Genomic DNA, 26,264 nt, shown 5'->3' with positions numbered 1-26,264 from the left:
TTGTCCATGCTGACCCATAGACATCTGATGCCTTTTTTAATCCCAAATTGTTACAAACGTACATGGACCTGCAGCACTTAAAGTGCAGATCCAGGTACTTCTTAAAAGAGTTTAGAATCTCTTAGTCCACCACCAATTCAGGCAGCAAATTCCTGACACCCATCACCCTCTGCATAAAACGGATTTTCCCACATCCCCTCTAACCCTTCTGCCACTTAGCTTGACTCTGTAACTGCTGATTTTTGAATTCTCTGCCAAGGGAAGCAGCTTCCTCCTGTCTACACTAACTCTACCCTATCGCTGCCCTTCACTGTTTTGTATACCTCAATCATGTCATCCCTCAGACTTTTCTGTTCCAAGGAAAACAGCCTCATATTTACAATTCTCCAGCTTTGGCAATATTTGAGTAAATCTTTTCTGCACTGTCTCCAGAGTTATTATATACTTCCTGGATTGTGATGAACACAACTGCACACACTACTCCAGTTGTGGCATCATCAGTATCCTGTACAGTTTTATCATGATGTCCTTACTTTGGTAATCTACACTTTTCCCAATGAGGCAAAGCATTCCCTGTGCCTTCGTTACTGACATTACTGACCTGTAGAGCTACTTTTAGGAACCTGTTCACTTCCATGCTTAGATCCCCCACTTCATCTACCCCTCTCAGTATGTTCCTATTTATTGTGTATTCCCTTTATGTCCTCATGAAAAGCAATGCATCACACTTGTCAGAGTTGTGCTCCATCTGTCGCTTTCCTGCCTTCTCCGCCAACCCATCTAATATCATTTTGGAACTTGGAGCTATCCTCTGTCCTATCCACCTTACATCCAATTTTTCAGTTGTCTGCCAATTTACCAATTGTGCCCCCCATGTTCAAGTCTGAATCGTTCATCTATAAAATAAATTAAAGGGGCCCCAAAATCAAGCCCTGTGAAACACCAATGGAAATTGCTTTCCGTTCAGAAGCACAGCCATGAACAATTACCCTTGTTTCCTGCCACTAAGCCGATTAGTCAACACATTACTCCGTATCCCATGACCCATGAGCTTTCACTTTTTTGCACTTCTCAGGTGGGACATTATCAATTGCTTTGCTAAAATCCATGTCGACAAATTCATTGCGCAACCCTCATCGATCCTCCTTGCCACTTTCTTAAAGAATTCAACTAAATTTGTAAGTAATGACCTTACCTTGACAAAGCCGTGCTGACTATCCATGACTAGTCCATGCCTTTCTCAGTTAGTTTATTTGATCTCTCAGATCGATTTTAAAATTTTCCCACCACTAACAGGCTTTTAATTGTTTGGCATTTCCTTCGTACCCTTTATAAACAATGGAACCACATTTATATTCCTTCTCTAATTGATGTAAAACAAAATTTGCCCTGAGGATGATTAGTTTAGTCTTGCATGTGCTGGTGCTACCCTCCTAATGGAGGAAGGGGGACTTTTCATCCAAATTCCCTACTTGTTTCCTTTGTTTTAATTTTCTTTTCTTGTAAATATTTCACCCAGTTCCCTTTTAAGTGAAGCACTAGATTTTGCTTGAATAGTCACTTGCAGTAAAAGCATTCCCTATTCCATTATATGGAAACTTTTCCTCTAACTTTCCCATCATTGTTGTGTGAACAAATCCTGGCCTGAATCACAAGAAACAAACTGTGTCTCTTCAGAATTTTTTTTTGTTTGTTAGGGGTCTTACCTCATGAAAAAACAAAAATCAAGCTCTGTTTTTCTGAAACTGGAACAGCAACATTAGAAGCTGCAAGTTCTTCAGTATGTTTGGGAGATCTAGAGTGAATTGTCCCGGTAACCAGATGTTCCACAACATGGTTCTGTACTAGTGACCATTGGCCTTGAGATTGGTCTCATCTGTCCAGTATTGGAGAATCAGCCTTTGCCTGCTAGAATAGACCAATCATAAAGTCACCAATTGTAAGAGATGCAGTGTTTACCTTCCCTGCATTTGACCTTACTATTGAAATTTTTTTTACAATTATGTGGCTTTTGTCAGATGCTAGTAACTATTTGGAGCCACAGGTGAGAGCTGGTGAAGGTGAGGATGAACCCAGCATGAGCTGCTCAAAAAAAACGTGAATCAAACAATTTTTTTTGCCCTCTCTCTTAGTCACTCCAAATCCTCTTGAAGCATCTTTGTATCTTCCTCTCAATTCTCATTTCCAACCAGTGATGTGATTTGTCAGTCACGGTGTTTTTCTGTAAATATGCCCATCTTCATCCTTTGTCCCCATCCACAGATTAGCACATTTAATATGAAGAACATAATATGAAAAACATATAGACCACATCAGATGAATTTCCCTCTTCAACACTTCTGATATCTGATAAATAGAGGCCTTCTAATGGGCATTAACATGTTGTGTCAGCATTGCTTGACTGATGCTTAAGGTTGCGGTGGTAATTAGTCTTTCTGCATTAAATATACTTTCAATATTAGAAACTTAAGTGATTGACTACTTCATTGGAACCTAATACAATTATCAGTGTTCTTTTTTTTGACAGTGCTGATTGATTGGATTTATTAAATGGAAATGTACAGTGTTGCTTTCAAATGGTGATAATTTCTTAATGGAATTTCACGTGCAGGCACTCAGACATGAACTAATGGATAAGGAGGAGACAATCATAACTGCTTTGGATTCAGCCCATAGAAGGGCCAGAGGAGTCGCGCTGACACCTTCATGTTTAAACAGGTCAGCCACTTAATCTATTGCAGGAACAACCACTTTTCTGCAGAACACTTGGCTTTATAGAGCAGTAAGAGATTAGAAATAAAGTAATGCTAAACTGGAGAGTGAGAAATAATGCAGGGACTCGTATGTTATTTAAAGAAACATGTTACAGCGCATGACAGAAGATTCTGTGACAGTTACTTAGAATTGTATGTTGTGGGAACAATTGAAAATGTTTCCACTCACCTAGTGATTGTGGTAACTTCAAATTATTAGAAAATTTATAGATCAGCATCTTGAAATATGTTTTTCTTCATTTTCACAAAACGTTACATGACTTTACGTTCTGCAATGTGTTCTTAATTACCATATTCAAAAGCAAAAAGCATGTGTTTACTGTCCTACCATATTTTGGTGATGTATTGATGTGTCTCATTTTCAGAGGACACTTTTCTGCGTGCCACTAGATGTATATCAGCCATACCAAAATGCTGCCTTTGCCTGAGACAGGGAAGATGAAATGACTTTGGGGAAATGGAGAATCATTCATGAATCCAGTTACTTTCTGATCTGACAGCTTTGTGGCATCTGAATGGATAACAATTTGATCTGGTAATCTCAATTGATAGAGTGCAAATGTGTAGTGATGCATTTTGGGAGCTCTGGTAAGTGAAAGATGTTCACAATGACTAGTAGATCCCTAGAGAGCACTGAGAAACAAAGGGACCTTGATGTCCAAAAGCAAGAGTTCATGCCCTCTGCTTCTGGCCTTTCAGGCAATGTTGGATCCAACACTCCACTGAGCCTTAGATCCCATGAGCTCTTGTTTTGTTGACCAGTCTGCTATCACTGACCTTATCAAAAACATATAGACCACATCAGATGAATTTCCCTCTTCAACACTTCTGATATCTCCTCAATAAAAATTAGATAAAATTTGCAAACCATGGCATTACCTCAACAAAGCCATGCTGACTATCCCCGAACATTCCATGTTTCTCCAAGTGCAGCGACATTTTGTCCCTTAAAATTCTTTCTGATAACTTCCCTACCACCAAGGTTAGACTGGCTTGTAACTTCTGGATCTGTCCTTTCTTCTTTTATATAAAAGTATGAGCGGTCCTCTGGCACCTTAGCTGTGGCCAGAAATGACTTGAAAAATCTTTGCCAGGACCTTTGATATCTCCTCCCCTGCTTCATAAAGTCATGCAGTATAGAAACAGGCTCACTTGATCAGCATCAATGCCAACTAACAAACATCAAACTACTGATCCCATTTACCTGCACTGAGTCATTACCTACCATACCCTGGCCCTTTAAATGCTCATCTGTTGCTTCTTTAATATTGCAAGCGTATCTGCCTTCTCCACCTTGTCAGGCAGCATATTACATGTTTGTATCACTTTTGGTGAAAACACTTGCCTCAGATCCCCTCTAAATAGCTGACAGTTCACCTGAAATCTATGCCCCCGACTTAAACTCGTCTACTGGTTCTCACAATCAATCTATGCCTCCTCATAATTTTGTATACGTCGATCAGATTTCCCCTCAGCCTCCTCTTGCTGCATGGAAAACGCACTTAGCCTACCAGTTTCTCCTCATAAAACTTGCATTCAATCACAAAACAACACCCTGAAACATATACTATCAACCAACCTGGCCAACATCTCTGTCTCCGGCTTGCTACAGTGTTCCAGTGAAGCCCAGCACAAGCAGACAGAACAACACCTCATTTTCTACTTGGGGACCTGACAGCCCTCCAGACTTAATATTGAATTCTGCAATTTTAGGGCCTAAACTCTCCCATATCCCAGCGCCCCCACCCCACACACCAGGCTTTGTTACCACGCAGCCTGCCACTACACACTCCCTGTTGTTAGTGACTAACAGTCCCCATTGACAACTTCCCAGCCTGATCGTTAGCAACTCCTTTATCTGTCCACCTGTCTTTCTCTCTCTTTGGGCTCTATCCTATTGTTTACTCCCTCCCCACCCTCCTCCCTATTTTCGGCATAGAAACTGATGTTTTCCCAGCCACCATCAGTTCTGAGGAAGGGTCACCGGACTGGAAATGTAAACTCTGTTTTTTCCTCCAACATATGTTGCCACACCTGCTGAGCTTTTCCAGCAACTTTGTTTTTGTTCGTCGTTTACAGCATCCGCAGTTCTTGTGGTTTTTATCACTAAACCTGTCAGACTCATCAATGCTCTCTAATGCTCCAACTTGTTGCTCAAATTGCTCCAATAAGAGGCACCTGCTGTACACATGGTCATGCAGACCAGCAGGAGCACTCAGCATTTGACATGTAGCGTCGGATGCACCAATCATGGGTCAGATCTTAATTCCAGGCATACCTTAACTCAACAGAACACGGATCTTTGCTTTTAATTTACTCATTCTCCTGCTTAATTGTAGGGGACAAAAACCGGTGTTCACTCTCAGGTCTCTGCTGGTATGCCTGCTTTTCAGGGAGAGCCTTATCTCACCCACTCCTCTCAATAACATTCTCTGACTGTCACTGGGCCAACCCTCTGCTCTCAGTAACACTGTCTGCCCGTCACAGGGCCCTCGCCCCCTCCTCTCAGTAACACTGCCCGTCACAGGGACATCACCCACTCCTCTCAGTAATACTGCTTGCCACAGGGCCCTCACCTGCTCCTCTCAGTTATGCACTGACTGACTGTCACAGGGCCCTCACCCCCTCCCCTCAGTAACACACTCCGTCACAGTGCCCTCAGACTGTCACAGAGCGCTCACCGCTCCGCTCAGTCACACTGCCAGTTACAGGGCCCTCACGCGCTCCTCTCAGTAACACTGCCTGTCACAGAACCCTCACGCGATCCTCTCAGTAACACTGCCCGTCACAGGGACCTTACCCGCTCCTCTCAGTAACACTGCCCGTCACAGGGACCTTACCCGCTCCTCTCAGTAACACTGCCCGTCACAGGGACCTTACCGCTCCTCTCAGTAACAATGCCCGTCACAGGGACCTTACCTGCTCCTCTCAGTAACACTGCCCATCACAGGGACCTTACCGCTCCTCTCAGTAACACTGCCCGTCACAGGGACCTTACCCGCTCCTCTCAGTAACACTGCCCGTCACAGGGACCTTACCCGCTCCTCTCAGTAACACTGCCTGTCACAGGGCCCTCACCCGCTCCTTTCAGTAACACTGCCCGTCACAGGGACCTTACCCGCTCCTCTCAGTAACACTGCCTGTCACAGGGCCCTCACCCGCTCCTTTCAATAACACTGCCCGTCACAGGGACCTTACCTGCTTCTCTCAGTAACACTGCCCGTCACAGGGACCTTACCGCTCCTCTCAGTAACACTGCCCGTCACAGGGACCTTACCCGCTCCTCTCAGTAACACTGCCCGTCACAGGGACCTTACCCGCTCCTCTCAGTAACACTGCCTGTCACAGGGCCCTCACCCGCTCCTTTCAGTAACACTGCCCGTCACAGGGACCTTACCTGCTCCTCTCAGTAACACTGTCCGTCACAGGGACCTTACCTGCTCCTCTCAGTAACACTGACTGTCACAGGGCTCTCACCCGCTCCACTCAGTCGCACTACCTGTTACAGTGCCCCTACCCGCTCCTCTCAGTAACACTGATTGTCACCGGACCCTCACCCGCTCCTCTGTTACACTGACTGACTGTCACAGGGCCCTCACCCGCTCGTCTCAGTAACACTGACTGATTGGAAAGGGCGCTCACCCACTCCTCTCAGTAACATCCCCTGACTGTCACTGGGCCCTCACCCGCTCCTCTCAGTAACACTGCCCGTCACAGCGCCCTCACCCACTCCTCTAAGTAACACAACTGTCACAGAGCCCTCACCCACTCCTCTCAGTAACACTGCCTGTCACAGGGCCCTCACCCGTGCATCTCAGTAATACTGCCTGTCACAGAGCCCTCACCCACTCCTCTCCGTAACATTGACTGCCTGTCACAGGGCCCTCACCCTCTCCTCTCAGTAACATTGACTGACAGTACAGGGCCCTCACCCCCCCCTCCTCTCATTAACACTACCTGTCACAGACCCCTCACCCGCTGCTCGCAGTAACACTGACTGACTGTCACAGGGCGCTCACCCCCTTCCTCAGTAACACTGTCCGTCACAGGGCCCTCACCCACTCCTCTCAGTAATACTGTCTGCCACAGGGCCCTCACCTGCTCCTCTCCGTCACACTGACTGACTGTCACAGGGCCCTCACCCCCTCCTCTCTTTAACACAGTCCGCCACCGTGCCCTCACCCCCTCCTTTCAGTAACACTGCCAGTCACAGGATCCTCACCCGCTCCTCTCAGTAACATTGACTGACTGCACAGGGCCCTCACCCCCTCCTCTCAGTAACACTGACTGCCTGTCACAGGGTGCTCACCCGTTGCCCTCAGTAACACTGACAGACTGTCACAGGGCTCTCACCCGCTCCTCTCAGTAACACTGCCCATCACAGGGCCGTCACCCGCTCCTCTCAGTAACACTGCCCGTCACAGGGACCTTAGCCGTTCCTCTGAGTAAGACTGCCTGTCGCAGGGCCCTCACCCACTCCTCTCAGTAACACGGCCCGTCACAGGGCCCTCAACTGCTCCTCTTGGTAACTCTGACTATCTCCCGGCCCTAAACCCCTCCTCTCAGAATCACTGACTGACTGTCACAGGCCTCTCACTCCCTCCTCTCAGTAACACTGCCTGTCACAGAGCCCTCATCCGCTGTTCTGAGTGACACTGGCTGACTGTCACAGTGCCCTTACCTTGCCCACTTATCTGAATTAGAGATAATATCAATGTGGTTGCTTTATCAAGAACAAATACGGAGAGAAATTAATGTCACAATCAAAGTGAACTTGATTAGTAAGAGAATGTGATGGAATGTCTTTATTTATTTAATATAAGTATGTTATGACTGATTTTATGACCTGAAGTCACAGCCGTATTCAATCAGCTTCCCTGTCTATATTTGCAACTCATTGATATAAAGTATTTAGTGACGTTCAAAATTGATCCCAATGTTTCCTAATCAGATTTTTTGAAAAGCCAGTGCCAGACTTTGTGAATAACAATACCTGACACCAGGTTTATAGCCAAAACAAAAGATTTTACAGTTTATGAACAATATAGTATCTTTTTTAAAAAAAGTTAAGCAAAAAGGTATTCTGACGAACGCCTATGACTTAAACATCATCTTCTTTGATTCTAGCCCCAATTCTAGCAAAGACAGAAAGACACACAAACAGATATAATTAAGGAATGTATCAAAGGGAAAAAACTAAATCAAGTGTAACTGGCCAGTTTACTTAACCAGACTGCATGATCTTTAAAATGGAAAGAACTGTGGATGCTGTAAATCAGGAACAAAAACAAAGCTGCTGGAAAAGCTCAGCAGGTCCAGCAGCATCTGTGAAGGAAAAAAAGAAGTAAGATTTCAGATCTGTCAACCCTTCTTCTGATCAGCTCTGAGGAAGGGCCACCAGATCTGACATCGTACCTCTTTTTGGCCTTCACAGATGTTTTCAGACCTGCTGAGCTTTTCCAGAAATTTTGTTTTTGTCCATCATCTAAAATCTCACAGTCAGATGAGATTGTATGTTAAGTTAAAATCTGAACAATCTACAGATGCTGTAAATCAGAAACAAAAACAGAAGTTGCTGTAAAAAACCAGCAGATCTGGCAGCATCTATGGAGAGAAAACAGAGTTAACATTTTGGGTCGTATTACCTTTCCTCAGAATTCCTTATTTCTAAGTGTCACAGGATCTGAAATGTTAATTCTAACTTCTGTCCATAGATGCTGCCAGACTCGCTGAGCATTTCCAGTAATTTCTGAGCTTCTGTCTTGGTTTCTGAAAACATTGAGCTGTGCAAATACCTTTCAGTAGGCTTTGGGGGATATTTAATTATTACTTGTAACAGAGGACCTCTTAACTTAGAATAAGTTGATAATGGGAGGACAACCAGTTGGCAATCAAACGTCTGTCCTGTAGCTTTTGCAGGGACAATCCTTCTGATTTAAAGACAGTTCAATATTGGTTTCTCTTTGCTAGTGACTCATCAACAGAGTTTTCTTGGAAGAAGAATTGACCTGCAATTAACCTCCAGACCTAGCCTCATAAACAAATATCAAATTGTTTCTTCTTTTTTCACATAAGCTGCTGCTCACAGTCCAAAGGTCACTCTCAGCTCACAGTTCACAGCTCCAAACCAAAAATGATAATGAACTTAAGTACTAGGAGGAGTAAGACAATTCAGCTCCTCGAGCCCCGCTGTTTGATATGATTGTGGTTGATCTTATCTCTGCTGCAACTTTAGTTTCCTACCTGCTCTCCATAATTCTTGAACCCATTATGAACTCAAAAATCGTTCTATCTCCTCTTCAAATTTGCTCCATGTCACAGCCCTCCAATGCCTTCTCAGGGAGTGAATTCCAGAGATTCATGACCCTTCCGGTGTAGAAATTTTTCATCATCCCTTTAAACCTTCTTTCCCTATGCTAAAACTATGACCTCTTGTTCTATTGCCCACATGAGGAACCATCCTTTCCACGTCAACTTTATCAATCTGCTTGAACATATTATATCCCTCAATTAGATCCCTTCTCATTGTTCTGAACACCTGAGAATGTAGGCCGAAACTACTCTGTCTGTCTTAAGACGCATTCTCGTCTCTGGAATCATCCTGGTGAACCTCCACTGGACTGCCTCCAATACAATGACACCTCTCCTTAAGTAAGGAGACCAGAACTGTACACAGGGCTCCAGGTGTGGACTCACTAATGCCTTGCATAGTTGCAGCAACCTTCTTTTGTATTTGTATACTCTCTTTCTTGAGCAACAAATGCCAAAATTCCATTTCCCTGCCTTAATACCTGCTGTACCTGCTTACTGAGTTTCTGTGATTCATAAAACTAAAAAAAATGAAGGTTTCAATGCTGTTAAAATGAAATCCATCCAAGTAAAATTAAAATAATGATAAGAGGACATTAATAGAAAATGAAAACATTTTTCTCTCTCTGGAGAGCAATATTGAACAGGCTTCACATAATAATGTTATTTGTGAGCTTGGATTCTATACTGGAGGAATGCTGCGCAAGTTTTAAGTTTGAATTGTACACCTATACCGTGTGTAGTGAGAAGGACAAGACGTGGGTTTTAATCTAATAATTTTCTGTGTTCTTCTGTTATAAATATACATAGGCATCCGCTTGTGAGCATTTTCAGTAATTGAATACCACAGTAAAGAGAATGAAAATTTATCTCACCCTGGAATCTGAATTGTCCAGTATCACCATCAACTGGGATCATAACACTTGTCATTTCAAAGGCCAAACCTGATATTACCACTCGATTCCTCAACTAAAATGGAATTTGATTCATTCAATTGTCATACATGAATGACCTTGATAGTGTGTTGTAAATTATAAAGTGAAACAAAATAGCCCTTCACCATTTTTCTTGTAAAGCAAATCCATCATATTCGATTGTTGTAGTGGTATAAAACACTAGTAAGTCACACATTGCAAAGTCCTCCTGAATGTGAGCCAGACATTTACATAGATCTGTGGTTAACCTCAAGAGGCAACCCAATCTTGTATTTGTTTCCTTTTTAGGCCACTTTTCTGACAACAAAGACTTCACCAGTCTCCTTAAACAGCTGAGATCAGACTAATTACAAAGCTCTATTTTGTCCATAACCTACCCTTGATCAATGCTAAAGAAGATAGACTAGCATTTAAATAAAATTGTATTTATAGAGTCATAGAGTGATACAACACGAAACAGACCTTTCAGTCCAATTAGTCCATGCTGACCATAATCCCAAACTAAAGTAGTCCTGCCTGCCTCCTGCGCTCGGCCATATCCCTCCATTCATGTACTTACCTGGATGTCTTTTAAATAGTGAAACTGTACCCGCATCCACCAATTCTTCTGGAAGTTCATTCCACATATGAACAATCCTCTGTATAAAAATATTGCCCCTCATTTCCTTTTTAAATCTTTTTCCTCTCATCTTAAAACTATGCCCCATAGTTTTGAAATCCTCCACAGTAGGGAAAAGACATTTGGCGTTCACCTTATCTAGATCCCTCATTATTTTATAAACATTCATCGGGTGACCCCGAAACCTCCTAAGATCCAGTGAAAAAAGCCCCAGTCTATTCTCACCTTAAATCTCAAAACCTCCATTTCTGGCAACATCCTGGTAATTCTTTTCTGAACCCTCTCCAGCTTAATAATATCCTTCCTTGAACACCGACCAGAATTGGACACAACAGTGTAGAAGAGGCCTCACCAATATCCTGTACAACTTCAACATGGCATTCCAACTCTTCTCCTCAAAGGTCTGAGTCATGAAACACCTTCTTAACTACCGAAAGAACTACAGATGCTGTAAATCACGAACAAAAACAAAGTTGCTGTCAAATCTCAGGAAGTCTGGCAGCTTCTTTGAAGGAAAAAACAAAGTTAACGTTTCAGGTCCGGTGACCTTTCCTCATAACTGGCATTTCCCCTCTTTGCTGTGCACTGTACCACCGATTTTGGTATCATCTGCAAACTTACTAACCAGGCCTTCTATATTCTCATCTAAATCATTTATATAAACGACAACCAAAAGCAGACCCAGCAATGATCCCTGTGGGACACCGCTGGCAACAGGCCTCCAGTATGGAAAACTTCCTTGCATCACCACTCTCCATCTCCTGCCTTTTATCCAATTTTGTTTAGTTTCTACTTAATTAATATTCCAGTAATAAACATCCCTGATGAGCTGCGGAACGGTCACCGCACCCGAAACGTTAACGCTGTTTTTGTTTTCCGTCACAGATGTTGCCAGACCCGGTGAGCTATTCCAGCAACTTTGTTTTAGTTCCTGATGAGCTGCGACTTTGTACTTGACTGATTTCCAACATCAAAAGTTCTAAATGTTGGAAGAGATTGGTTTACCTTGACTTCCTAGCTTGAAAATGTGCCTTTTATGCAAAGAAACTGTACTCTGGGACAGTGGTTTTGCAGATTTACCTGCAGGTCCAGCTGTGAATCGGAGTTGAAGTAGTTGCAAGCACTGATGAATAGGCAGCTATTTAGCCTCTGGATGTAATCCTGTGGAAGCGACGAGGGTCTAGGCCATTGACTCGAGAACTGATGAGGGAACGGCTTGCCCCAACCAGCTTCCCTTCAGGGGAGCGCCAGCCTCAGGTCGCTCCCCTCAAGGGGTACGTCATCCTGACCTTGCTCCTCTCATGCGTAGGCAGCTACATCTTTCTCCCCTCTGGCACATAATAGACCGGCGGCAAACCTGGTGGGATGCCACTTTCCATGAGCGGTTGGCTAACCAGAACCCAGCAGGTGTAGTAAGCAGCAGTGTCACTTGGGAGGTGATGATCTCTGTTACCATTGGCAACCAACCTACGATTATTGCTCGATCTCGGGCCAGGATTGAGTGAAACACCATTAGCACGCCACTTCCCCTTCTTGATGTTGCACATTGAATGCCTTTGAAAGCCTGTTACATTTCTTAATGGTGACACCCCTGCCCACTGTTGAGTCAATACCAGTTGTTGTGGGATGATGTATGTGTACGTCAGTTGCTCAATTGGGGACTTTAACTCGCAATGAAGTTGGGAAGTTATGCACAAGTCTTCTCACCATGGATTTAATCTGGCTGTAAGCAGAATTGTAGGTGGTGCCATCCTTCCACCTGATTAAATGTCCTCTATTTTCAAACTTGCCACAAGGGAAAGTACAAAATCCCGCTGTTTTTGTTATCAATTCATGGTTTTTAATTTTGCAATCAGTGTCGTAAGCAGCAGATTAGTTCAGTCCTTGTGAAATTGAAGGCAATGCAACACTTTAATTGGTCACTTTTTAACATGGTAGGTTCTCAGACTGAGGAAATGGTGAATGTTGTTGATCTTTAATGCAACATAATGGAGGAGAGAAAAATCTGGACTACAGAGCCCACAGGAAGAAAATTATAATCTGTCAGTGCTGCCTCCATTAGAACAATGCCAAGTAAATACCCGTCCCCATATCGAACAATAGAAGTTTCCTGCATATCAGAACATACCCATTGAGTGGGGAACTGATGAATAATGCAGGAGCACCATCGGATTGAAATACTTTTATTCTAAGAATTTCAGAACATGCTGGGATTTTTATAGCAAGCAATACTTGTGATGGAATATTCTTTTAATGTCAAAATGCTGCAACAGTTTGGAAGAACCAATATTAAATGGATATTATTGCAGATAATATATGTGAATTAAATAAAATTGTTTGCTTAAAGTATTTTGTAATTCAAATTGAATGTCGCATTTTTGTTGTATCTTAGTTGTCTTCTGTTTCTACTTTTTCTTATTTTTATAGAGCAGGTATTGTCCTGGTCACTTGTAATGCTGCCAATTCAAGATTAACTACATGGATGGTCTCTATCAGTTGCTTAATCCCCGATGTCAGTTTGCAATCCTGAATCCAAGATTGTCACTTCATCTTTCAATTCTGTGTATAATCAAAGTCTGAGATCAACAGCTTTCATTTTACTATCTGGAAGTCAATCAGTGCAGATTTTGTTTGTAAACCAGCGTTCTGTATGTAAAACTGCTTCGTTTAATTAGATTAGTTAGTTAAGATTCATTTTAATGAAATGAATCATAACTAAGCTTCATCTCTTCCTCATTCTGAACACATGGTATGTCACGCAATGGCAATTCAATTTTGCATTGGTGCCGGTTCAAACCATGTGTATTCCAACTACAGATTGATACAGATGAAATTGTACCATTTCCTTTTTAGTACCATTCTCACCATACAGTGTTTCTGTTCATTACGTTTCTGTGTACAGTTCTGAACCAGTCCCCTTGCCCCTGAGCTTGCCAAATGTCTCAATGTTGTCGTGACATTGTCAAAGAATTCATTTCTTGGTAGATTCAGAGATAAATTAATGTAAACTAGTATGTGTTAATGCCTCTGCTGTAATCGGGCGAAACACTCAGGCCATTGTCTTAATTTTTCTCTCTTGTATTTATATTGAAATGTTGACCATGCCATTTGCGCCACTTACTGGAATTGGACTTGTTACAGAAGTGCTGAACGTCAACTTGCCAAATACAATTGGATGAAAAGTATGAGGGCAATCAGTCTCTTGAAACACTTTCTCTATGCAATCAACATAACAACATTCATTGACAATGAAAAATTACGTACGTGCTTAAGAAGATTAGATTTGAAACAGAGATTTGTGAATATGAATGGAGCTATATATGTCCCCATCTCAGGCACCCACCTCAAGTTCACCTGGACTATCTACAACACCTCTGTCACCTTCCTGGACCTCTCTGTCTCCATCTCAGGTAACCACCCAGAAACCGATATCCATTTCAAGCCCACCGACTCCCACAGCTACCTAGAATACACCACCTCCCACCCACCTTCCTGCAAAAATTCCATCCCCTATTCCCAATTCCTTCACCTCCGCCTCATCTGCTCCCAGGATGAGGCATTCCATTCCCGTACACGTCAGATGTCCTCGTTTTTCAACGACCGCAACCCCCCACCCCCCACCCAACCACACACAGTGGTCAAGAACCATGTCTCCCACATTTCCTGCAACTCATCCCTCACACCCCATCCCCGCAATAAGCACCAAAAGAGAACCCCCTCATCCTCTCATACCACCCTACCAACCTCTGGATACAACGCATCATCCTCCAACACTTCCACCATCTGCAATCTGACCTCACCACCAAAGACATTTTTCCATCCCCACCCTTGTCTACTTTCTGGAGAGACCACTCTCTCCATGACTCCCTTGTCGGCTCCACGCTTCCCTCCAACCCCACCACACCCGACATTTTCCCTGCAACTGCAGGAAGTGCTACACGTGCCCCCATACCTCCTCCCTCACCCCCATCCCAGGCCCCAAGAAGACTTTCCACATCAAGCAGATGTTCAACTGCACATCTACCAATGTGGTATACTGCATCCGCTGTACCCGCTGTGGACTCCTCAACATCGGGGAAACCAAGGAGAGACTTAAGTGTTCTGCAAAGCAGTCCCTATGCTCGGTTCACAACAAACAACTGCACCTCCCAGTCGCGAACAATTTCAACTTCCCCTCCTATTCCTTCGACGACATGTCCATCCTGGGCCTCCTGCAGTGCCACAACAATGCCACCCGAAGGTTGCAGCAACAGCAACTCATATTCTGCTTGGGAACCCTGCAGCCCAATAATATCAATGTGGATTTCACAAGCTTCAAAATCTCCCCTCCCCCTACTGCATCCCAAAACAAGCCCAGCTCGTCCCCGCCTCCCTCACCTGTTCTTTCTCCCACCTATCCCCTCCTCCCACCTCAAACCACACCCCCATTTCCTTCCTACTAACCTCACCCCTTGACCTGTCCGTCCTCCCTGAACTGTCCTACCCCCTCCCTACCACCCCACCCACACTCACCTCTACTAGCTCCACCTCTTCAACTTGTCTGTCTCCTCTCCAACTATCTTCCCCTCTATCCATCTTCGATCCACCTCCCCCTCTCTCCCTATTTATTTCAGAATCCTCTCCCCCTCCCCCTTTTCTGATGAGGGGTCTCGGCCCAACATGTAAGCTTTTGTGCTCCTAAGATGCTGCTTGGCCTGCTGCGTTCATCCAGCTGCACACTTTGTTATCTCTATATCACGTAACAACCTCATTGAGTGAGTTCTAGAGCGAATTGTGCAGGGTAGACTTCGGGTTTATCATTCTAACTTGCCAGTCCTGAAAGATGAAACTTGGTTTGTGTTGGATGTTTGTTTTAATAGCTATGAAAGATATCCTGAAAGGATATGTCAAATCTTTTGTTGAGAATTTAACCCATTTAGTCACTCTAATCTTTTTCCTTTTTTAAAGTTTCCTTGGTAGTCATAAATTTCAAATATCTGCACAATTTTATTTGGCTTTGTATTGGTTCTCTGAGATTCTCTGTTAATGGCTCCGTGACCTGCTAGCTCATTACAGAATTTATCATTGATGTGCCTGTAACAAAATCTTTAGTCTTATACTATATATTCCCAATTTCAGGATAAAGTCCAGAGAGACCTTTTAAAGGAAAGGGATTTCGAAAGAAAACTTCAGTTCCATCGATCAAAGTCATGAATAGTTGATAAATTATTTGCATTTCATATTTCCAGAACCTAACCCGGAAGAGAGAGCCCAGAGAATTGCCAAAGCTGTCCTCAAACAGTCAATAGAAGTGAAGGAAAATTGGGAGCAATTGAAAACCCATGCAAGCAACTGGCAGAAACAGGTGGAAAAGGCATTGGAGAAACTTCAAGAACTGCAGAAAGCTCTGGATGATCTTGAGGCTCGTGATAACAGCTGAGGGGGTCCACACTGATTGGCAACCTGTGGGTGACCTGCTTATTGACTCATTGCAGGATCACATTGATAAAACCAGACTAAGTGCAATTACATTACACTTCACTTATGAACAGATGTAACCGCAATGTTGTATCGAGACGATCAGTAATATGAGTACTTAAGTAATATTGATTGAATGGTTGTTAACTTAATTTGCAAATTAAAACTTAGTTGAGCATGCCTTCTGATGATATCACATCGGTAATATTAGTATAATTGAGGATTCTATTAGTCAGTGACATCAGCTGAGTTATCTGCTTGTTGCTATGTTATCAGGATTAAAGGTAAAGTCTTAGCACGCCATTTGGCCACTCCTTAGAGAGAGACAACTGGTTATGATTTAACCTGAAGATCACCATGCCTCGGGCAAGTAGAGGGGTTGAGGCAAAGATCCTTTGTGGTCAGCTCACTGGTGTGGCAATTGAGCCCTCTCTGCAGGGCATCACTTTGCATCACAAACCAACCGTTCAGCCAACTGAATTTGAATGGAGTTTAGGATTGTAGAGTAATCCATGCAATTGTATTTTTTTGAATGAATGTTTCTAACTGGGACTCTCTCACTGGCAAACTTTTTAAAAGCCAGCTCAGCCATACAGGTTAGATAAGTTCCTGATCTCAGCTGAATTTTTTGATCTGGGGTGGGTCAGCGTTAGGAGTTCAGTGATTGGAATGAATTCTCATTAAATTAGCGAGAGGGATACTACACGTGAATAGACCGATGTTTTGAAAAGAGGATGAGATACGAGCAAAAGTTTAATTGATGGAGAAGACCAGCCACAATCATCATCAACAGTGGAGCAGGCTTGAGCAGCCATGCAACATTGTGCTGCCGCTATTTGACTTGCTCCGTGAAGAGGAAGGAAAAGGGTCAAAGTTTCAAAAATGCTGAAGACCACATCATTCTACAACCTCAAAATTTGATTGTGTTCAGCATATTATCAGTACTGGTACCCCTCTTTCCTGGTCTATCATCTCAGCAGCTCTACTCTGCCCAAAAGCTGGTTACCAGTGACATTTTTGAAGGCTCTTCCCAAGTCTGAAAATCATTTTTGTTACGTAGAATCAGAGTTGGCGTGTGGAAGGAGGTCTTCTGGCATATCACAGCTCTTTGAAATAACTCCCCAATTCATCCCCGTCTGCTGTGCAATGTCTTCAACCACTTTATATCTCTTTAATGGAGGCAAAGTTTTGAAGGCATCTGAAAGGAGTATTAACGATCCCAGAATACAACTGAGCCTTATTAAGTTCTTAGTTCTGATGACCAAGAGCTTGATCAAAGAGGATTGTTTTAAAAAGTGCCTTAAAAGAGGAAAGGTACAGCGGCTAAGAGGTGGAGGAAGTCTCTTGTTGGGTTTGACGCCTACACAATTAAATGTTTGACAACCAGTCGTGGGCCATTTAAAATCAAGAGTGGGCAAGAGGACATAATTAGACGAGTGCAGATATCCTGAAGTATGGTTGGACTGGTGGAGATTACCAAAATAGCGATAGGCGTAGCCAAGGAACGATGTGTAAACAAAAATGAGAATTTAATAAAATTACTGTTAATAGTATCAGTGAGTTAGAAAGTACGGAGAATAGGATTTGTTTCAAGATGAGACTCAGGCAGTGGAGTTTTAGATGACCTCATAACACTCTTGGTCACCTGTAGAGAGTTATTATCTGACACTCCACTCAGGCCAATTCTATGATCTTTTGATCTTTCTGCTTATAAATTGTGTGTCTGTGTGGTCACCTCACAAAATGCACCTGGTGAAGGTGGCTGCACTCCAAAAGCTTGTGTGATTTCAAATGAACCAGTTGGACTACAAGCTGGTGTCATGTGACTTCTGACTTCAAACAGTTATAGAATATGTTTTCAATCCTACCTTGACTTGATAATAAGACATCTTCCTAAAATTTATAAAATGAGATGTATGTCTAACCCTGAGCCTTAGAGTGTTTTAGATGCCATGGGCAAATGTGGGACTCCAGCAGGGAATGCATTGGAATTGTCAGGTCCAGAAGTGAAGTAGTTCCAGATGAAGGTTTCACTGCTAATGAGCCAAGACAAGAGACAGGTAGGCAGTATTAAAAAGATGTAAAGAGACAGCTTTAGGGATTGCATGAATGTGTGGTCGGACCACAAACAGTGGTCTTCCCAGTTTTAAATTGTTGTCTCCACATAGTTCCGCAACTTCATGTTCTGTTCAAAGGGCATTACTGACAAGAACGCAGAAGTTAGCTTGTCAATATATCTTGATTTTCCCACCATGTTCTCCAATTATGAACACCACATGTGCACTGTACAAAGTGAACCATTCAAACCTTAAAAGGAAATGTTCAAATTGTGGAATATAAAGTTAAATTTATTTTATTGAAAATTTAAATAAATTACATGAGGGTTTGACCAAGACCGAAAGGAATTAGATGGAACACCAGCTGAATAAAACAAGCAGTAGTAAGGTGGTATTAGCTGGATGTTCCTGAAGAAAGAGAACGCAGCCAACCTTTCTTCCATCAGGGGGATTAATTGTGTGGTGTCAGACACAGTTGACTAAATCATTCCTTCTGTCTTTACTGTCTGACTGTACTATGGTTGTAATATTTCCTTTTTAAAAGGCTCAGGGTTAGACATATTTCTCATTTTATAAATTTTAGGAAGTTGTCTTATTATCAAGTCAAGGTAGGATTGAAAACATATTCTATAACTGTTTGAAGTCAGAAGTCACATGACACGAGCTTGTAGTCCAACAGGCTCATTTCAAGTCACACAAGCTTTTGGAGTGCAGCCCCTTCATCAGGTGCAGTTAGTGAGGTGACCACACAGACACACAGTTTATAAGCAGAAAGATCAAAAGATCATAGAATTGGCCTGAGTGGAGTGTCAGATAATAACTCTCTACAGGTGACCAAGAGTGTTAGAGGCAAGTAAAGTGTTTATAAAGTCAATGTCAGTGCTGTGCTGTCATGATAATCAGGCAGCGCAACAGGAATGCACAAAAGGTGACATCTCGGGTCAGACTCTGACTTGTAGTTTAGAGGCTTGTGTTCAGAATCTGTCTTAGAGTTTTAAGCTTTATTTCCAAAGCAGGAATTTATAAGATACCACACTGACTGTAACTACAAGTTGTGTGTTTCTTCAACAAAACATCTGCAAATAAACAGACAGCCTGGATGAAGACTTATTATCTGACACTCCACTCACACCAGTTGTATGATCTTTTGATCTGTCTGCTTATAAATTGTGTGTCTGTGTGTTTTCCTCTCTGACTGCACCTGATGAAGGGACTGCATCCCAAAAGCTTGTGTGATTTCAAATAAACCTGTCAGATTATAACCTGATGCCATGTGGCTTCTGACTTTGTCCATCCCAGTCCAACACCAGCACCTCCATATTGTAAGTGTTTGGAACCAAGTCAGTGCAACAGGTATATGTCGAACATTTGACTTCGAAAGGATGCCTAGTGCTGAAAAGTTCATTAATAACAAAGGATTTCTCCATTATGCCATCTATCGTAACATGCTGCGTCTCACAGTCATAATGAAAGGATGGCCACTTCAATTTAGCAGGGCCAAGAACAGTTATGGACATTTTTAGCATGGGAGGAGGCCATTCAGCCTATTTTATCTGTACCAGCTCTCTCCCAGAGCAACAAAATTAATCCTTTTCTCGAACTCATTCCACCTATTTCACAGAATTGAAATATATAGGTACATACTTAGGACATTTTAACATCAAGTGAGCAGTTCTCGCACTTCACCTTGTCACTAAAAATTGAAAACGTGACTTACAAAGAGTGAGTTTTTATTTTGTTCTGTTGTGATGATGAAGAAGATGCAAGTCAAAGTGCTGGAACTGGCCTCTTGAACTAAGAAACTTTTAAATGTGTATAAAATGAATTCTGTGCGCATCTACTAAAAGCAGCTCTGTGGAAGGATAAGGTGCCAAAGAAGATTTGGTGTATTGTACTTTACCCTATTATACTCCAACCTGTGAAAACAGAACTCTACGACTGTGAGTGTTGAGTTCTGAGAGGTTGCTATCTTGTTTGAATTTACATTGCTCAGTAGAGGCCTATTTTCCCAACAGCAAAATTGGCAATCCAGAAAGAAATGGATATTGGTTTCTCGCATTTGTTAGCTCTAAGTGTCTGTGTAAAGTTTGAGTACAGTTTCCTTATGTACAGGTGCTTAACCTGCTTTTACAGTTTGAACATTTATTATGCTAATGAAAATTTTTTGAATGGTTTCACCTCCAGTTTTCTTCTTTATGCCTATTTGGTATTTTTTCAGGGTAAGGACGACCTGCAAAATCTGACATTGGGTTTTGAAAGACATCAGCCTTTATTTTAGAGAGATAATGGGAACTGCAGATGCTAGAGAATGCGAGATAACAACGTGTGGAGCTGGATGAACACAGCAGACCAAGCAGCATCTCAGGAGCACAAAATCTGACGTTTCGGGCCTCGACCCTTCATCAGAAAAGGGGGAGGTGGAGAGGGTTCTGAAATAAATAGGGAGAGGGGGGAGGCGAATTGAAGATGGATAGAGGAGAAGATGGTGGAGAGGAGAGTATGGGTGGGGAGGTAGGGAGGGGTTAGGTCAGTCTGGGGAGGCTGGACAGGTCAAGGGGGCGGGATGAGGTTAGTAGGTAAGAAATGGGGGTGCAGCATGAGGTAGGGGGCGTGGATAGGTGAGAGGAAGAATAGGTTAGGGAGGCAGGGACGAGCTGGGCTGGTTTTGGGATGCAGTGGGAGGACCGGAGATTTTGAAGCTTGTGAAATAAACATTGATACCATTGGGCTGCAGGGTTCCCAAGCGGACGATGAGTTGCTGTTCCTGCAACCTTCGGGTGGCATCATTATGGCACTGCAGGAGGCCCAGGATGGACATGTCATCTAAGGATTGGGAGGGGGAGTTGAAATGGTTCGTGACTGGGAGGTGCAGTTGTTTCTTGCAAACTGAGCATAGGTGTTCTGCAATGCAGTCCCCAAGCCTCCGCATCATTTCCCCAATGCAGAGGAAGCCACAACGGGTACAGCGGATGTTTTGGATGTTTCTTAAGCATTGATTTTCATTCAAAGTTGGTTGGATTTTGCTGAAGCAATAGACATAACTCACTCTGACGTAGACAATGCCAGAGATAACGTTTCGGGTCCTGTGACCCTTCCTCAGATCTCACTCTTCACTGATGCTGCCAGACCTGCTGAGCTTTTCCAGCAACTTCTGCTTTTGTTCCTGATTTACAGTGCCCACAGTTCTTTTGTTTTTTATGACACAGACAAAACTTGATCTCTGCAGGTAGCATGATGCTGCACTCTCCAACTTCCCTGTCTTTTTGTGATGTAATATTGTCTTTTTAGGGCAGAAGTGGCTGTTTTTTTTGTTTGTTTTAACTTCTGCACATACTTTCTTTGCAGGTTAAAGGTCTACACCTTTTTCAGTTCACTGCAGTGCTGCATAATGAAGACATTCAACATTCTTTTTTTAAAAAAGCAGAAAATCAGTGTTGTTTGTTTTCCAAAATGTGATGTGCAAGTGCAACACTTAACAGTGTGTTCATCAAACTATTGTTTCCTTTGATATTTGTGTTGCAGAAATTTCTAGAACCATTTCATATATATTTTTCTTGATATATTTTAGCAGCTTTCCTGGAGCAAGTCTGTTTTCCTCAGGATGAGATGACTTTCAGACGTACTTCCTTTATTGTGAGATTTAATTGGGGTAAAATGAGGAAGATTTTTATTCACTGTTACACACATGACTATATATTGAAAGCATTGGAAAATGCATCCTGTTAGGACTGTCATGTTATCTGGTGTTTGTACCAGGCTTTCTGATTAACTGCAAGTGATTAAGGATGCTAATGGATGCTATATGTTATTACAAAAGGAAATGAACATACAAGTAAGGATTTTATGCCACAGTTATACATAGCATTGAAGCCGTACCTCAATTATGGCATATAATATAAGTTGCCTCATTTAAGGAGGCAGTTCAGATTTAGGTTTACAAGAACAATACTTGTAATTAATGGGTTGTCTTATGAAGTAAGATCAGAAGGACTGGGAAGGATTAGAAGGACCTCCTCACCTATACTCTCCTCTCTACCTATCTTCTTTTCTCTCTATCTTCAGTCTGCCTCCCCCTCTCTCCCTATTTATTCCAGTTCCCTCCCCCCATCCCACTCTGTGATGAAGGGTCTCGGCCCGAGACATCAGCTTTTGTGCTCCTGAGATGCTGCTTGGCCTGCTGTGTTCATCCAGCTCCACACTTTGTGATCTTAGAAGGACTGGACTTGTTTTTGCTGAAATTGAGAAGAGTAAGGAGGTGATTTCCTTGAACTATATATGATTCTGAATGGTCTTCACAAGGAATATGTAGAAAGATTTTTCCTATACTTTGGCGAGCGCAGAACGAGGGACACATGCAAAATTTGAAGTTGCCACTCAAGGACAGATGAGCAGAGCATTTTTTCTCTGATAGTTGTATGACATTGGAAGTAGCTGCCTCCTAAGATGATAGAGTTGGGGTCATTGAATATTTTAAGGTGGACTTCGATTCTTGTAAGGCAGGGAAAAGGCCTCTATTAGTTGTAGTCATACCAAGCACAAAGGAAAACTTTTGTGGTTGTTAGACATAGTCATCTCACCTCCAGGACATCTCTGTAGGAGTTCCTCAGGGCAGTGTCCAGGGCCAAACATCTGTGCTGCTTCAGCTTCCTTCTATAAAGTCAGAAGTGGGAATGTTTGCTGATGACTGCACAATGTTCAGGACCATTTCCAACTCCGTAGACAATAAAGCAGTCCATGTTCAAATGTGGCAAGACCAAATATATTATCCAGGCTTAGGCTGATACAGTGCTAGGTAACATTTGCACCACACAAGTGCCAAGCAATGGCCATCTCCAACAAGGGAGAATTTAGCCATCATCTCTCGACATTTAATGCTGTTACCACCACTGAATCCCCCACCATCAACACCACGGGTGTTACTGTTGACCAGAAACTGAACAAGATCAGCTACATAAATACTATCGATTCAAAAGCTGGCCACCTTGTTGTGTGCAGATGATTTTCATCACTCCATTTTTACCAAGATTTGACAGTGGAAATTTGGGATTTGCCATATTTCTGAAGAGTCAAACGGCAGCATGCTTTTCTTTTCGTGAATTCTTTGCAATTTATTGCATTAAAAACTCCTATTGCCAGAAAAAGAAATTATGTGGCTAAGCGACTTTCTTCCAATGTCTTGTGAGAAGTGCCATTCAGAGGTGGTTACATTCTTACCTTGTGATCAGTCGGGATCAGTCGGGCTGGATATGAGATGAGGCTGGTGGTGGGAAGATTTTGAAGCAGGTACTTCAGAGAAGGCAGCCCCAACCCATTCAGCCTCTCCCTACAGTCAGACTCTCCAACCCTGGCAATGTTCTTGTAAATCTTTTCTGAACCCTTTCAAATTTCACGACAACTTTGCAAAAGCAAGGAAACCTGAATTGAGTGCAGTATTCCAAAAATGGCCAAACCAATGTCCTTTGTAGCTGCAACGTGACTTCCCAACTTCTGTATTGAGTGCTGACCAACAAAAGCAAGCATATTAAACGCCTTCTTCACTACCTGCAACTCCACTTTCAAGGAACTCTGAACCTGCACCCCAAGTTTGTTTGGCAACACTGCCGAGGACCTTACCATTAAGTGTATAAGTTCTGCCCTGATTTGCCCAACCAAAACCTAAAACCCTTTCCACATTAAACCTAATTGTCTGCTATTTGCTTGGTGGTATATAAAAAAAGGGAACAATTTATGCTTGTTCAGGCAACCCATACCCGACATCCAGAGGTTGATTTCCCAATGGCTTGAATTGGAACTGGTTAACAGATTGAGTTTTGGGATGCCTCAGGATGTCTTTATATATGCTGTGCCTCAGGCAGGTGTCAAATTGTATTTTCAAATACAGTTCTGCATATAGATAGCATAACATAAGAAGAACAGGACTAAGTAGAATTATCCTTCAAAGCCTTGTTGAGTTGATTTGTCCACTTTTTTTAAAGCATTCTTTCACAGGATGAGGGCACTGCTGGCAAGGCTAACATTTGTTTCCCATCCAGGAATGGCTTGGTGGGCCATTTTGGAAGTCAGTAGAGAGTCAGCCATATTCCTGTGAATTTGAAGTCAGATACCAGAATTGCTCAGGAAAGCAGATTCCCTTCCCTCAAGAATAGATTAGTGAATTCAGTTTTCTGTTACAACAATTTGTGATAGTTTCATCGACACTGTTACTTTGAGCTCGAAATCTTCATTAATTGAATGTCATTTCCAGCAGATGCTTTTGTATTTTGTATTTAATATTAGGATGTTAGTTTTAACTTAATTTCTTATTAACATTTAATCATTAATTTCAGGACGTTTCTCAGATTTTATATGCTTCCTCTCCATTAGGCTTTTAAAGAAGAAATTGCCCCAGTGAAACAAGAAGTCAAAATATTAAATGACCTGCCCAATCAGTTATCTCCACTTGATGTCTCTTTATCTCCAAGGATTTCTCACCAGCTTGATGACCGAAATATGAGGTGGAAATTTATACAGGTAATGGTGAAAACATTTTCAAAGCCAGCCAATCTGTTGTAGAAAGCATGTACAAATAATTTGGCTTCAAACAGATGAGCAAGATAAAGAACCCTTTCAATTTAAGCAAGCAATTAATATTTTATTATCATGGTTTATAAAGTTATTCAATTTTATAATATTTCTTTTTCAAAAATACAATGTTCTGGTCTGCAGTCTGCACTTTAGAATGTATTCGCAAAACAAAATCCAAATAGTGAGAGATGTGAGCATCCAAACCACAGTCTGAAATGGTTCAGGACTGGACAATTTGAATATATTCATAATGAAGCTGCAGGTAGCAGATATTTTTCCCGATCCATCCAAAAGAATTTGGAATTGGACCATTGTGATAACTGCTGTGCACTTCAGTATTATGTATTGTTTCATATATTTTAAGTCCCTGAGAAAGACAAACTTGAATGAATTACAACAAAGATATACTTGATGCATTGAAGGGAAGAACAACATAAAATTTTATGAACTGCATGTATTTCTTTCAATTGAGCAGATTTTGATTGATGTCAGCAAAGTAGTACATGAAAATTTCCTTTATCCCAAAAAGCCTCATGAAATGTTTTATTGAGCAAATTATTTCAGTCTTGTTCTGTGTCAGTAGCTCGCTTGGCCATGTAGCACAATAAAACTCCTTACTGGTTCTAGGAAGCAGACAAAAACATAAGAAATAGCACCAGGATCTGGATGTTCGACCTCTCGACCCTGACTCACCATCCAGAACATGGCTGACCGCCCCAGGACTCAACTCCTCTTCCATACCAGCTTCTCAGAGCCCTCAACTTCTCTATTTCAAAAATCTTATCTACCACCTTCTTTAAATACTTTCAGTGATCTACCTTTCACAATTCTCTTGTATTCTAAACAATCACTACCTGCTGAAAGAAGAAATTCCTTTGCATCTCAGGTTTCAATAAATGTTCCCTTCTTCTGTAACTATGTCGCTGAGTTTGAGATTTCCACACTAATGGAAACATTGTCTTCACATCTAGCCTGTCAAGCCCTCTCAAAATTTTGTGTTTCAGTAAGATCACCCCTCATTCTCCTAAACTTGAATGAATAAAGACGTTCTGTGTAACCATTCTTGATAAATCATGATCCGATGAATCAGCCCGGTGAATCTCTTTTGAACTGCTTCCCATGGCTGTGTATTCTTTCTTGTATTTCTCCAAGTGTGACCTCCTCAATAGCCTGATCAGTTGCAAAAAAGCTTCCCCTTTTTTGAACTAAAACCTCCTTACAATAAAGGCCAAAATTCCATTTGCCTTCTTAATTACTTGCATCACCATAATCATGGCTCACATCAACTCCAACCTACCAAAGTGCTTTGATCCTCTGCAATTCACCTACCACTGCAACAGGTCTACAGCTGATCCCTGGCCTGACAGTCATCCTTGGAATGTCTGGATAACAAGGATACCGACATCAGGCTGTTACTTATTGATCAGAGCTCCACCTTCCACACTGTAATTCCAAACAAACTCCTCTCTGAACTCTGAGACCTCGGCCTCAGCATCCCTCTCTGTAACAGGATTCTCGACTTCCTGACCCAGTGACCGCAATCAGTAAG

General features: G+C 42.4%; 1 protein-coding gene across 5 annotated transcripts in view; it reads left to right on the top strand.

Annotated features, from left to right (window-relative positions):
• LOC132209405 (uncharacterized) overlaps positions 1–24,656 on the top strand; it is a 144,746-nt gene extending 120,090 nt beyond the window's left edge. For 3 of the 5 annotated variants that reach the window (XM_059644492.1, XM_059644491.1, XM_059644493.1), the window contains 3 exons: positions 2,612–2,718; positions 3,140–3,309; positions 13,779–17,797. In XM_059644492.1, the coding sequence (XP_059500475.1) occupies positions 13,813–14,733 (921 nt within the window). In that variant the 5' untranslated portion in view covers positions 2,612–2,718; positions 3,140–3,309; positions 13,779–13,812 and the 3' untranslated portion in view covers positions 14,734–17,797. Of the gene's footprint in view, positions 1–2,611; positions 2,719–3,139; positions 3,310–11,522; positions 12,951–13,778; positions 17,798–24,514 lie in introns of those variants that run through there. The other 2 variants (XR_009445496.1, XR_009445495.1) reach the window with 2 other exon arrangements.
• Positions 24,657–26,264: the final 1,608 nt, after the last annotated feature.

This window comes from Stegostoma tigrinum, unplaced genomic scaffold (genome assembly GCF_030684315.1).
Source record: "Stegostoma tigrinum isolate sSteTig4 unplaced genomic scaffold, sSteTig4.hap1 scaffold_91, whole genome shotgun sequence".
Classification (NCBI taxonomy): Eukaryota; Metazoa; Chordata; class Chondrichthyes; order Orectolobiformes; family Stegostomatidae; genus Stegostoma; species Stegostoma tigrinum.
The sequence above is the reverse complement of the archived record's forward strand: the minus strand, read 5'-3'. Positions and strand labels throughout refer to the sequence as shown.